This window comes from Myotis daubentonii, chromosome 18, assembly GCF_963259705.1.
Source record: "Myotis daubentonii chromosome 18, mMyoDau2.1, whole genome shotgun sequence".
Lineage (NCBI taxonomy): Eukaryota > Metazoa > Chordata > Mammalia > Chiroptera > Vespertilionidae > Myotis > Myotis daubentonii.
Window position 1 is genome coordinate 19,318,149 of NC_081857.1, and position 14,694 is coordinate 19,332,842.

At 43.4% G+C, this 14,694-nt stretch overlaps 2 protein-coding genes across 2 annotated transcripts in view; one reads left to right on the forward strand and one right to left on the reverse strand.

Moving 5' to 3' along the window:
• The window catches only part of RGL1 (ral guanine nucleotide dissociation stimulator like 1), a 214,563-nt gene extending 212,363 nt beyond the window's left edge, over positions 1-2,200 (reverse strand). Inside the window, exon 1 of the mRNA XM_059673768.1 lies at positions 1,787-2,200. The gene's annotated coding sequence lies outside the window, so the exon portion shown is untranslated. The remainder of the gene's footprint in view (positions 1-1,786) is intronic.
• Positions 2,201-2,442: 242 nt separating this feature from the next.
• On the forward strand, positions 2,443-10,356 carry ARPC5 (actin related protein 2/3 complex subunit 5). Its single transcript, XM_059674693.1, has 4 exons — positions 2,443-2,792; positions 5,043-5,115; positions 5,833-6,009; positions 9,041-10,356. The coding sequence occupies exons 1-4, from the start codon at positions 2,650-2,652 to the stop codon at positions 9,101-9,103; spliced, it is 456 nt and encodes a 151-aa protein (XP_059530676.1). The 5' UTR covers positions 2,443-2,649; the 3' UTR covers positions 9,104-10,356.
• Positions 10,357-14,694: the final 4,338 nt, after the last annotated feature.

The window sequence follows — 14,694 nt, forward strand, 5'->3', positions numbered from 1 at the left end:
TTGTTTCCATTTGCTCTCAATAGTGCTTCTAATGTTCAATTCTCTCTTCAAAAATATATTGATTTAGAAGCATCAAACCAGTATATTGCTTAGCCCTTATTAAAGTTAGCAAAAAAATTGAAACTGAAAAAAAGAATATTAAAAATACTTATTCTAAGTTATATAATGTCATTCACCATAGTAATGATCTGATTCTTTGGAATAAGACTTTTTAAAATAAAGACCACCACCCTAACCGGTTTGGCTCAGTGGATAGAGTGTCGGCCTGCAGACTGAAAGGTCCCAGGTTCGATTCCAGTCAAGGGCATGTACCTTGGTTGTGGGCACATCCCCAGTGGGAGGTGTGCAGGAGGCAGCTGATCAATGTTTCTCTCTCATCAATGTTTCTAACTCTCTATCCCTCTCCCTTCCTCTCTGTAAAAAAATCAATAAAATATATTTTTAAAAAAGAGCTGAACTTTAAAAATAATAAAATAAAATAAAGACCACCAACAGGTAGAAAATTTTCCTTTGCTGTCTTAAGACAATCGTTGGGGGAGTTCTTGCCAGCATGTTTGTTCATTAACTTGAACGTTAATTTAAAGAAATGTTGCTTTGTCACCTCAATATTTTTTAGAAAAGTAATTTAATTGGGAAAAGAAAAAGGCCACATTACTTCTTCCTCCCTAGAAAAGAAAATGCATTCCTGAAGGGTCTCTGTCTCTATTTCTCTCTCTCTATCTCTCTCTCTCTCTATCTATCTATCTATAACAAATATTTGACATTGACATCTTTTCTCTTCTTTTTACTGGTTCATTATTCTCCATGTGATTCTCAAACTGCCATGCCTTTCACATTTTATTCATCAAGGAATAATTGAGTACCTGAATGTATTGAGTACCTTCCAGACCCAAAGGAAGATACAAAAGAAATATGACAGCCTCTGCCCTCCAGTAACCTCCCATCTCTTCCAGGGGGCAAGGTGAACACACAGTATCATAAAGCAATTTATATGCATAGTGCCAAAATCAATGTACAGGTACCATGCATTTCATATTTATGTAGAATTTCAGAGCTGCAAAAACACTCCCCTGTATTTAACCCTCAGGACAATCTTGTTACGTACACATTGTTAACCCCACTTTCCCAGTGAAGAATCTGAGAGTCAGAAGTTTAACCGCCGTCCCTCAATCAAATCGATCAAGTGAGAGAGTCAAGACTCAAGCCAGGATTTACTAATTCTAAGCCCAGTGCTTTTCATTATACTCAGTACAGGAAACCAAGGGTGGGGATCCTGGACAGGGCAACAGCTGGCCTTCTGCTAGAGGTGGAATTAAACCACACCCGATAGGATGTCAGGAAAGCATAAAGCCACCTGAGTGTCCAGCCAAATGTCCAAGTTAAATTTATTGTGAAAATATTTATACTTCCTTGTTATACATGCAGCACAACTTACCATTTCCTCAGTTTTAGTGCCTTTCCCTCCTCAGTAAGAGCTTTGCGCTCAGAAATGGGGATGCCAAATAAAATAAAAGGCTGGCCTAAAGGGATCATACAAATCTGAAATCACAAATGTAAACCTTAAAGATCTGGTTTCCACTCATTCTTACACATTGTGTTCGCCCTCAGAACCGGAGAACGTAACTCGCCCATATCATTGCTTTTCTAGCATTCTCGCTCCAAATAACTACTTATTTAAAATGTCAGTGACCGACCCTACCGCACAAACCACAGGTTCACCCCAGTTTTGCCACCTGACCCCAGCCCCTGCGCAGACACTTCCCCTCCCTCCCAATGGATACGATACCTAATTCAGGTTCTGCAGGTGCCGCCGCGGTGCTGTCATCAGCACCAACGGATAAAACGCGACCTTTGGGCTCCGTCCTTGGTACCTCCCGCTGGGCACGCAGCGCAGTCCCAACCCCGGGAACGGGGCTCCCGGCCCAGGCACGCAGCCGCAGGCAGCGCAAGGTCCGAAGCAATGTCTCCGACAAGCAGAAGGATGCTGGGCGCCCGGGCGTGCATCACTGCGCCCCATACTCCTGCCAACTGCAGGGCACTTGGTCTGACAGCCAGCCCATCCCACCTCACAGGCAAGTCCGGCCCAGCCGGACCTGACGCAGGACCCGGATGAAGCTCGTTGGCGGCAGCGGCGGCGACAGCAAAAAACAAGGCCACCCGCGCCCAGTGTCCATCGCCGCCAACCTGAGACCTCCGAGACTGGACCGCAGAGAAGCGTTTCTATGGAAACCCCGAGGGGTCACGTGACTCGGTTGCACGCCCAATTGCTTCTTAGCTCTGGCCGCGGCACCGCCTAGTGCCCTCCCCCTGCCCCGCCCCCTCCGCCCCCGCCTCCTTCGCTCCGCCCCGCCCCGCCCCGCCCCTTCGCTGCAGAGAGTCCGCGCCTGCGCACTGAGTCCCGCTCCCTCTCTCGCGCGCGCTCCCCGGGGGAGAGCCGGGAGGCGTAGGAGGTTCGATCTGGGCGAGAACCCCGGGCGGAAGGCGCGTGGTCAGCGCGCAGGCCCAGAACCGCCCGAGCCGGGGCTGCCGGCGACGCCCCAGAGCGGAAGAGGGAAGTGAAGGCACCAGGCTTCGGGTTCCTGGCCGGCTGGGCTCGCCGAGGTAGAGACCGCAGCTAGAGGAGGCCTTGGCCGCCGCTCGGGATCGGGGATGTCGAAGAACACGGTGTCGTCCGCCCGGTTCCGGAAGGTGGACGTGGATGAGTACGACGAGAACAAGTTCGTGGACGAGGAAGACGGGGGCGACGGGCAGGTCGGGCCCGACGAAGGCGAGGTGGACTCCTGCCTGCGGCAATATCCTTGCCTTCCCCGACCTCCCCACCCCGCCCTTCTCCCGGGACCCCGCGCTGCGGGGTGGAGGGGCGGGCCCTCCTGGGGGCACGGGCGCGGGGCTGCCCCGGCGGCTGGCGGCTGGAACCTGTGTCTGGGTCCCCCTCCCGCGAGGGCAGGGCTCTCCGTTTCTCACCGGGGCTCCCCGAGACCCCGGGAGCCAGCCCGCGGACACCTGCCTGGCCGCGCACTCTCCGCGCCCCGATTCCTCAGGTTGCGCCCGGGTCCGGCCCCCCGGACACCGGGTCTGCGGGCCGCGCCCTCGCGGCGCCCGGAGGGCACCTGGGCTGATTGGGACTGATCGGGGCGACGTTTTCCTCCGGGAACGCTGTTTCCTGGGGTCACGTTAGCTCCAGAAATTTCCAGTGGGCATCTTTCTTTCGTGATTTTGTGTCTGTTGTGATGGTTTTGTTTTGGTCGCGTTAGGGTAGTTTATTCCTTGCCAGCCGAGATTAGGCGGTTGCTGCATGAGGCCCTCTGTCCTTCCAGCCTGGGGGCTTTTTTAGTTTTATTTTTATTTAAGGTATTTGGCACAGAATTTGTTAACTGGGGAAGGGGTAGGAATACACAACAACCAAAACTCCGAGAAGGAAGCTTGGAGGCTTTGCCCGCTGCACAAAGACGATAGAAAGAAGATGGAATGAGAATCCCCAAAAATATTTCAAGTAAACCCCAGGGAATGGGATAGAAGAAGATGGGCCATTTGTACAAAGCAGAGCTCATTTTTATAATCATGAAATCGTTACCATTGTAGTTCAAATTTGGCTGTCAGTTCCTGGGTTCGAATTTTTGCATATTTGAATATTCATAACCTTGAACATTTGCATCAGCGTTTCTTCAGAAAAATGTAAATGTTGCAATAGCTCAAGCTGTAGTTTTAGAGATTCTCAATTACTAAATCCACTCATTTCTAGTTATTCTTGGGTGTATTCATAAGGAAGGCTTTGTAGACTCTTTCCTCATCAATGTCCTATTTAATTCTAAGGGGGAAATAGATGAGAGACAATATTTGGTAGGAACTACATTTGGTCTTAAAGGCACCTAAAATACAGCCTTAAACATGTATCAACATACAGATGTTCCTTTCATTTCCACAACTTTTACAATCAGCTGTTGCTACGTTATTTAAATATTTAAGTGTTTGGGGTCTTAAAAATGAGCCAGTCTACATGCAAAAGGCTACTTCCCTAGAAGTCGCTTAAACCTTGAAAATAACAGCTTACTGCCACCAACCATAGGTTTTCTTTCTTCGGAAAATAAGTGGTGAACATCATTCTGTCTAAAAACATTCTTTGTGATGAATGAATGATGTTTGCGAAATTAATTTTAGATGATAGGAGATGACCCCTAAGTGGTCTGCTTTATCCAGATAGCGCGTCTGCTTATAAAGACACGGTCTTTTCTGCTCTTGTTACAAAGAGAAGACACAAATGCTGATCAGGCACTCACAGATGGAGGAACAAGTGAGCTCTGTGTGGTTTTCCTTTTAGGGGAATGACTGTACATTCTGACAGTCTGATTGGCCTTCCGTGTCTCATACATGCTCACTCACGGGTGCTTTCAAAGAGAGCCCACATTTAGTAGGTATGGCCTGAGACAGTTTCAATAGCCTTTATGAAATATGAGAGAAAATACCCCAGAGTTAAGTTGTCACCCAAGGGTCATTGGATATGTTCTATAATGCCTCTTTTCATCCATATTGAGAGATTACTAATGTAAGTCACTCAGATTGCTAATCTACCAGCATATCAATTAATATAGAACATAATTCTAAAAAAAATTTGATCTTTGTTTTTCCAGTTAGAATCACATAAAATGGACATGTTTTTATTGAGGTTAGGCTGTTTCCCTTTGGGGCCTAATAATTCTGATGCATAGTTTAGAGTTTTTTATAAATATCACTGAGTAATATTTCCATATGTGTCTTACTAGAAGATGGGAGATTAGTAAGGTATTCATTTGATCATTAGAACCAAGGAGGAAAGTCTTTGCTTTATTAAAAAACAAATCTAATGTCCTTTTTTGTTTTCAGTATCAGGTCTTTGATTGACATACTTGAAAACAAAATGGTGAATTTTCCAGTATTGAACATAGTGACCATAGTGATTTTTCTTTCTGTGCATAAAGTCCAGTCTTAAGACCCAAATGGTTCCTGGTAGTCGCAGTGCTTCCCTGAGGGTCACCCTTTGCTGCTATCCCCTTAACCTCCATCACAGGAAACATGACAGCTGCCCTGCAGGCAGCCCTGAAAAACCCCCCTATCAACACCAAGAGTCAGGCGGTGAAGGTGAGTCACAGACAAGTGATCTCTGCTGATATCTTACATCAAGAGTCTCTTACCTATAAACACAAAACTTAAAATACGTTTTATTAATAACCTATTTCGGAAGGATGGTTCAAAGTTTTTTTAAAAATCTGGATAGAATAAATTGGTAGATTATCACACCTATAAGCAAATCCTTTCAGCTCTACCTCCAACTATGTCAGGAATCTGACCGTTTGTGACCACCTCCATTGCTACCATGCTAGCCAGAACCAGCCTATGTTACTGCAATAACTTCCTGACTGGTCTTCCTGCTTCTGCCTTGTCCCTGAAACCCCCCCCCCCCCACCACCACCCAGCTTATTCTCAACCTGGCAGCCAAGTGATCCTGTTCAACTGTAAGACAGATTATACCAGTGTTCTTCTCAAAACCACCTAACATCATTTCCCTCACTGGAAGGCAAAGTTCCCCACGGTAGCCTGCAGGGCTTGTATCATCTGTCTCCCCACTCCTCTCTCACTTTTTGCCCTGCTGTTCTCTCACGGCTCAGCCCCAGCCACCTTAGGTCTTCATGCTATTCCTTGAACACACACTAACAGCACTTGTTCTTTCCTTGTCTGAAATACTTTCCTCAGACATCCCACGGTTTCCTCTTTCATGTCACCTCCTCAGGGCGGCCTTTGCAAAACTGTAACCCCACACACACGTGTCCTACTGTTCTGTTACTTATTTACCCTCAGGACCGGGCAGGCAGCATTGTCTTGAAGGTGCTCATCTCGTTCAAAGCTAATGATATTGAAAAGGCAGTGCAGTCCCTGGACAAGAACGGCGTGGATCTCCTAATGAAGTATATCTATAAAGGCTTCGAGAGCCCCTCCGACAATAGCAGCGCTGTGTTATTGCAGTGGCACGAAAAGGTAAGTTATGAATTATAAATCCATATGACTGGTTCCTTCAATGACAACCCCTCTTGCCTAAAAATAATTCTGACTTCTTGGTTATATATCTCTGTTATTACAAATAAATGCCTGAAAATGAAAATTTAGATTTATGCTTACTAGCGTTGGTCTTAAGAGAGTCTGATTTGCAGCACTTTTATTTAATGATTATTGTTTAGTAAACATAATCTTGGAACTCGGAATTAAATCTTTGAAAAGAAAATAAGTAATAAAAATCAAGACTTATTTAACAATGGCCGAAGGTGAAAACAAGCCAATAAGAGGAACAGATAAACAAAATGTGGTACATGCATACAGTGGAATAAAATAGAAATGCTTTCATCCAAAAAAAGGGAAGTACTGATATATGCTACAGCATGAATGAACCTTGAAAACATTATGCAAAGTGAAATAATCCAAACACAAAAAGACAAATACTGTGTGATTCCACTTATATGAAATACCTAGAATAGGCAAATTCACAGAGACAGAAGGTAGGTTAGAGGTTACCAGGGGTTGGGGAGAAGGCAAAATAAAGAGTTAGTGATTAACGGGGACAGAGTTTCTGTTTGGGCTGATAAAGTATTGGAAATAGTGGTGATGTCTGCACACTATTATGAATGTAATTAGTACCACTGAATTTTACATCTAAGAATGTTTAAAAGTGGCACATTTTGGGTTATATATTTTACCACAATTTTTAAAAAATAGGAGTGTATATTCTCTAATATCTTACAATTCCCAAAACTCAGTTTTTCAGAAGCTTTTTTCTGAGTGAAAATACACACATATAAGGTAAGAATAGGTAGTAAAAATTGCTGCTTAGCCTCTCTCTAGTCACTTTATCCCTCATACACTCTCAAATAAAAGTGCTAACATGTATGGATGGGTTAACCATAACTCCCAGTTTTCTCAGGACAGCCCCAGTTTATACCTATTGTTTCAGCATAAATATGAATAGTTCCCCTTTACTCTGGGTACCGATTTGGAGAATAATTTGTATGGTCATCCTGTTCATGGAACACTTCCTGTTTGCCAGGCACTGTACTATTACGTTTCATTTCATCCTTACAACAACTCTACGAGGTCTGTAAACCTCTTTATCATCCTCAGTTTAGAGAAAATGAGCCAGCTTTAAAAAACCTAAGTAACCTAATTCCAGTCTCACCTCAGGATCATAGAAACAGTACTTGAGCACTTATTATATCCAAGCACTCTGCCAAGTGCTTTGTAGATAATAACTCATTTAATCCTCATAAAAATACTCGGAGAGAAAGCTTGATATTATTATTCCCTGTTAGTAGTGGGGAAATTGAGGCACATATTTTTTTAAATATATTTTTATTGATTTCAAAGAGGAAGGGAGGGAGAGAGAAAAACATCAGTGATGAGAGAGAATCATTGATCAGCTGCCTCCTGCACACCCCCTACTGGGGATCAAGCCCACTACCCGGGCATGTGCCCTTGACCAGAATCAAACCCTGAACCTTTCAGTCCGCAGGCCAACGCGCTACCTATTGAGCAAAACCGGCCAGGGCATTGAGGCACATAGTAAGGCTTCATTTTTTTCTTAACATGAGTCACCAGTATTTTGCCAGGCTTATCTCCTAAATACTTCTCAGATCATCTACCCAGAAACATCTTCAATGCAGCTGTTCACAGCATCTCTCCCAATCTGTTGCTATTGCTTCCCAGACTGGCCTCCCAGCTACCAGTTTTGCCTCCCTCATAGCCATTCTCCACTCAGTCACCAGAATGCAGTCTTTAGAACCCACATCTACCCTTGCCAGTCACCTGAAAAATAAAGTCCAGGTTCCCAGTCCAGCCTCATCTTACATGTCATTCTTCCCCTTATGCTCCAGCAGGACCTCCCGTTTCCCTGAACACACCAGAATGATCCACACCTCTATGCCTTGCTCATGATCTCTGCCTGACGGCCTCCTTACCCTTTATGTCCGTCTGCCACCTACTTACCCATTTCATGTCTCATTTTCTCCGTGAAGCCTTCCCGGACCATTCCACATTTCTCTATACCCTCAGGCTAGGTATGTGCCTTCCTCTGCTTTTGTAGCACCCAAAGCATAGCTCTGTCACCTCATACATTACATTAATTATATTATATTATATTAATTATATTATATTAATCTGCTTATATATCTGTCTCTTCCAAGTAGACCAGAAGATGCTGTATTTATTCACTTTTGTATCCCCAGCACAGTACCCAAAACACAAAGGTTCTCAGTGTTCTCTGAACACAAGTAAACTAGAGCTTCAAATTTCTAATGCTTAATCATGACTTCCAATTCTTCAAGGTGAAGTCAAAGTTCTGAAGTTCTTAGCTCTTAAATAGTAACTCTTAGCCTGGGAGACGAAAAAGCTGACAAATCCTGACTAAATAGAACTGAGGTTGGTTTATTCCAGTTTGCATTTATTCTGCCAAGAATAAGAGAAGATCTGTATTTGAGCACCTGTTTAGGCAAGAACATTATGCTGTAGATCTTTAAGAGCCAACTGTTATTTGAAAACAACACACTAGAACAGTGATGGCGAACCTTTTGAGCTCGGCGTGTCAGCATTTTGAAAAACCCTAACTTAACTCTGGTGCCGTGTCACATATAGAAATTTTTTGATATTTGCAACCATAGTAAAACAAAGACTAATATTTTTGATATTTATTTTATATATTTAAATGCCATTGAACAAAGAAAAATCAACCAAAAAAATGAGTTCGCGTGTTGCCTCTGACACGCGTGTCATAGGTTCATCATCGCTGCACTAGAATGTGAATTAGTATCTCTTTGGAATGTAAGTGCATGAGGTCGGGGCCTCTAAAGGTTTCATTACTCTTCCCCAGTGCCAAGAATGGTGCCTGGTGCATGATAGGTGCTCAAGAAATATTTATAAAAATCAGTGAGTTCAAAATTAATAGCTGCACTCCGCCTTCTTCAAGAAAAATGTTTTACTCAGTGTGAGAATTGATTCTTTACACTTACATTTGGTTTGTTTTCAGGCACTTGCTGCTGGAGGAGTGGGGTCCATTGTTCGGGTGTTGACTGCCCGGAGAACCGTGTAGTCCAGCAGGAACTGGGCTTCTCCTGTGGGTGTGGGAGTTGCTGGTACAAAGACCAAAACAACCAAATGCCACCACTGCCCTTTGGGTAGCATCTGTTTCTCTCAGCTTTGCCTTCTTGCTTCCTCTTTCATATCTGTAAAGAAGAAAATTACATATCCATTTTCCTCTCATGAAAATTGGGGTAATATATAGGCAATTTTTCAACAGGTGTCATGCTGTCAGAACTGTTTCAGTGATATGTATACCAGTCTGTACATAGTATAATTTACATCCAGGTTTAACCACCTCTGTTGGCTGGTGGTTTTTGTTTTTCTGTTTTTTGGGGATTTGTTTTTGTTTTTGACTAATAGTGATAAATTTGATGAGAATTTGATGCTGATTTCCTAACTCATTGCTAGCCAGGAAATATCCTCATAAAAATATGTTTGAGAGACTGGCAGCTGTTAACATTACAAAACTGGACCATACTTCCCTTATTTAAGCAAAATGTGTTTCTGGAACAGGTAGGTGAACACCACTCCCAAGTTCCAGCTTGGTGTCTGCCTCCAGATTATGTGAGTTTAAGTATGTTTCTCCTCAGCACCCAGCGATCATGGCCTCTCGATTTCTTTATGGTCACCAGGGTCCAGAGCAAGGAGTCTTGCTCGACACTAATGTTCCATAAAATACCAGAGCATAAAACTTGTGTTTCAATTATGTGGCCCTACTTGGGAAAACTACTCCACATCAGAAAGGACGTGGAAACTATGATGTAGTTCAAACTCTGGGCAGCCTCTGAATGAAATGCTATTTTCCTTAGGACCATAGTAGCTGCCTTAACCTGATGCGGTATAGAACCAGGATTTAATATGCCCTGTAAATGTCTTCAGTGTTCTTCAGGGTAATTAGGATCTCAAAAGATTTGGTTCAGATCCAAACACATACACATTGTGTATTTTAGCTCAGTGTTTTTTAAAAGACAAAAATGCCACACAGCAAAAAGTGTTTACTTGTTGGACAAACCAAATCAGTTGTCAAAAAAATGACCGGTGCTTATAAAAAGTTGTTATTCAGTAGCTCCAAATCCAGCCACCTGAATGCATATGACCAAGAGGGAAATCAGCCTGCGCTTTGTATTTACATTGGACACCGTAATCACTGACTTCTGTGAAAACTGGTGCAGAAATCCTGTAAACTCTTTGCTGTTTTTGATACTGCCTTTTGTTTTGTAAAAATTATAAAGTTGAAACAAATAAAATGTCAGTGTTGATTAATTTATTTTTCTAACTTACTTTAGTACTTAAGAATGTATAGTTTTTTAAAGGGAAAGATTTCCTATTTTACCACCAGGTTATTGTACTCTTGACAAGAACTAGTTTGGTACAGAAGGTTTCTCAAACTACTTTGTTCAGCCCTAGCCAGTTTGGCTCAGTGGGTAGAGCATTGGCCTGGGGACTGAAGTATTCCGGGTTCAATTTTGGACAAGGGCACATGCCCGGTTTGCAGGCTCGATCCCCAGTGGGGGACGTGCAGAAGGCAGCTGATCAGTGGTTCTTTCTCATCATTGATGTTATCTCTCCCTCTTCCTCTCTGAACTCAATAAAGATATATTATAAAATAAAAACAAAGCTACTTTGTTCAAATACAAGGTAGTAGAGAAGAGAGTCATTAATGACTTCAGAGTACAGCCTTTGGAGTGATTCCAAAGCTCTCGCAGTTGAACACCATATCACTACTGCTCAGAGACCGAGGTCAGACCATGGACACGACAGTGTGGTGAAGGCGGGGGGCAGGAGGGAAGGGGACATCTGCAATAGTGTCAGCAACTGGAAAAAAAAAGACTCCAACGTGCAAATTAGCCTAGCAGCTGCCGTCATTTATTTCCAGCTTCTACTGTTCCTGATGCTTCAAATCTATTTCTTACTCTTACCTACTCACAGCAACCTCTGTTTGCTTTCCCAATGCACGGGATTTCTGCTTTAAAGCTTCAGAAACTGACAGGCAATTCAGAGGGCTGTGAGTTAGGAGAAGCTAAGCAATAGGTATTAGAGGTAGTCAAGTGGGTATAGCCAAACCACTTACAAACTTTAAAATGAATGGTGATTTTGCAACACTTTTTCAAAAGTTCTTCCATAGCATTTTCCAGACTGCACTTTGGGGAAAATTCCGGAGTTTTGTCACAAGAATGCGTGCATTCAAAATCTACCAATCAGCTTTACTCGGGGGAGATAGTAAAAGCTGGGACCAACTGGCTCCACACTGCATCTGATGTCGGCCCAGGTTACACTGACCATGGCACAGTAACTCCTGGGAAAGAGTGGGGATAGGATGAATGGTGGGAAAAAAGAAACGCTAGGGAGCACTTTCTGCCCAAAATTGGCCCTTTACCTCCCATTCTCTTCTACTTGAGTCTCAGTGGTTTTGTTGTTTCATGTTAGCCATGTTATTTGTTTTGTCTTTGCCATTTTTTAAAGGAGGAAATGGCCCTGGCTGGTTTGGCTCAGTGGATAGATTGTCGGCCTGTGGACTGAAGAGTCCCAGGTTCAACTCCAGCCAAGGGCACATGCCCGGGTTGTGGGCTCAGTCCCTAGTGGGGAGTGTGCAGGAGGCAGATGATCAATGATTCTCTTTCATCATTGATGTTTGTATCTCTCTCTTTCCCTTCCTCTCTGATATCAATAAAAATATATTTCAAAAAATAAATAAAGGGAGAAATGGCACATACACCCTTTTTCGGTCATTAGGTAACAGCACCACTTAGGTAACAGTCACACTTGATAGGAAGTATGTCTTAAGAAAATCCACTAACACACAAGTGAAATCTGTAGATTGTGCAAATTAGCAAAATGCTTCCTTTCTCAGCATTTACTGTTTCCCAGGATCGTGTTGGACATGATAGAAGAATAATGTCTGGGCTTTGCTCTCAGCCTAATTGAGAAGATTTAAGCATTTTAAAATTAATTCCATGCCCTTGTATGCATATATGCATAACCTATGGAAGCAGACAGTGGGGTGGTGAGGGCCTGGGGTGGGGGGTGGGAGTGGGCTGGAGGGGGTTGATGGGGGGAAAAGGGAGACATATGTAATACTTTCAACAATAAAGATGTTTTTATTTATTTTAAAATATATTTTATTGATTTTTTTACAGAGAGGAAGGGAGAGGGATAGAGAGTTAGAAACATCGATGAGAGAGAAACATCGATTCAGCTGCCTCCTGCACACTCCCTACTGGGTATGTGCCCACAACCAAGGTACATGCCCCTGACCGGAATCGAACCTGGGACCCTTGAGTCCGCAGGCCAACGCTCTATCCACTGAGCCAAACCGGTTAGGGCAATAAAGATATTTTTAAATTAATGTCATGCAATTTAGTATTTGACTTTAGTGTTGGGGGAACAGCGAAGTCGGGGTGGACTGGAGTAAAGTGAGATGGGTCAGTCTGAACTAGGCCTGGAGGGGCAGAAGGGATGCAACTGACGTGGACAGAGGGGGGAAAAAAGAGCAACGTTGAAGCAAATTGTTGTTCTTCCTATGGTTTTAATGTTTTTAACATGAAGTTCTAGACAGTGAAAGTTATTAAGACCATGTTTTAATAAAGTGTATGTCTATGGGAGATTCAAGAAAGTCATGGGATTATAGAAAATCCTTTTTTTAGCTGAAACACATTGATGGTCACTAGTCTCATCCCTTTTACAGTAGTAAAAGAATGGGAAATTTAATTTTATAAGAAGGAAGGCATCATACATTAGCAATAAAGAGCCTCACTTATAACAAACGGGTCCGAATCATTCTATCCTTTAACTATTTTTTATCATTAAAATGTCCATTGTGTTGAGAATGTTTGCTTAAAAGTCGTTCTTTAACACTGAAACATCAACAGTCCTGCCTTGTGGCCCAAAGTTACACAGATTCATGAAATATAACACAATTAGCAGGCAACCAGAGCCAGTTACCGGCATGAGGTAGTAATATGCCTTTTCATTTCCAAAGCAGGATTCTGAGTGCGAGCAGGTGAATTAAACACAAAGGCCACCCTTTCTTGAGCACCATGCCAGTCCCATTGTATATTTGATCTTTAGAACCGGAGCTCAGAGAATATCTGTAAGATCACACAGTGTGTGGGTCCCAGAAGCTGACTCCACTCCCATCTGCCTGACTCCAAGGTTATACCACGCTTCTTTCTCAAGTTCAGTGCTTGGGGACAAATGAAGATTGGGGCTTTCTCTAGAAACCTTAATGCTTGCAGGGTGCTGTTGAGAGACCTTCCGAGAGGCAAGGTGTAGAAGTCAGAGGAAAGCTTTGGAGAGGTGCTACAACAACTAGAGGCACAGTCAGCATAGCAATTTGTTCACCGAGTTTCACTTGCCTTTTGATGATTTTTAAAGTGGTGAGGTTAGAGGTCAATACCCATACCATTCATAACTCCACTGGAAAAGAGAAAACTGACTGAGGGTTTGGCTCCTCAAAGCATATAGTTTCTCTTGTGTCTTGCTCTTCACCCAATATTTTTCATAGGGTCTCTGTTTTTCCATGTTTCCATGGATGATGTATTTTAACTCAAGCTTCTATTTTAATTAGTTTCGCCATAATTCCATTTCGCAAGAACCAGAGCTGCCATCTCTCATTTCATTAGCCAAGCTGAATAGATTATTGGCCATAACTGAAAATTACTTGCATAATTAATTCCTCAGAATCACTCTGGCCACCTTCACTGCAATGGTCTGGGGCTTCGTTTTAGAGGCACCGCACATTGAAGCTTGCCTCTGTCCACCCTCCTGGAGTGCCCTCACATTCTGGTTTCAAAACCAGTTGATTAGAGTTTTTGCAGGGGAAATCCTGAGAAAGGAAGGACCCCTGAGATAACTCTGGGCTTGAAGAAATTGGGTTCAAAATCATAGACCTGTGTGGGTAAGGACCCAAGGCACCCAGCACCAATGCAACAACGCATACCTGTGCTCTCTGTGTGTGGCCCCCTCATGTGCCGCCAGCCTGTGGTCGGCTTGTATGGGTTTGGATCGGTTCTCATCTGCTGTTGTCCCCCTCTGCCCTTTCCACTTCTTATGCATCCTTTCCTTTCCCTAATTCTTCTCATCTTTCTTTTTCCCTCTTCAGTCCCTTCATCTGCCTCCTTCATTCCCTCTTTTTGTCTCGACTTCTCCTGCCTCGTTTTCCCCTTAGTTCATCTTATGCTCGTGCCCAGGCACTCAGCGTCATTCCTGCTAATTAACTATGCGCTGCTCAGGCAGGTTCTTTTAAGGCAGCGGTTCTCAACCTGTGGGTCGCAACCCTTTTGGGGATCGAACAACCCTTTCACAGGGGTCGCCTAAGACCATTGGAAAACACATATATAATTACATATTGTTTCTGTGATTAGTCACTATGCTTTAATTATGTTCAATTTGTAACAATGAAATTGGGGGTCACCACAACATGAGGAACTGTATTAAAGGGTCGCGGCATTAGGAAGGTTGAGAACCACTGTTTTAAGGTAAGCCCTCCCACAATTCTCCAATGGACTCGAAATGTTTAAATTGCTTCTTTCTAAACTAAGAAATGCTGGTTTTTATTTCCATGGGTTGCTTTTGCTAGCGGTTGAGTGAATAAGTCGAAAA

Bases quoted from the DNA above. Each gene is read 5' to 3' on its own strand.
- ARPC5 (XM_059674693.1), top strand. From the start codon at position 2,650: ATGTCGAAGAACACGGTGTCGTCCGCCCGGTTCCGGAAGGTGGACGTG. The intron at 2,793-5,042 runs ATATCCTTGCCT...AACCTCCATCAC, and splicing joins GTGGACTCCTGCCTGCGGCA to AGGAAACATGACAGCTGCCC. The intron at 5,116-5,832 runs GTGAGTCACAGA...ATTTACCCTCAG, and splicing joins CCAAGAGTCAGGCGGTGAAG to GACCGGGCAGGCAGCATTGT.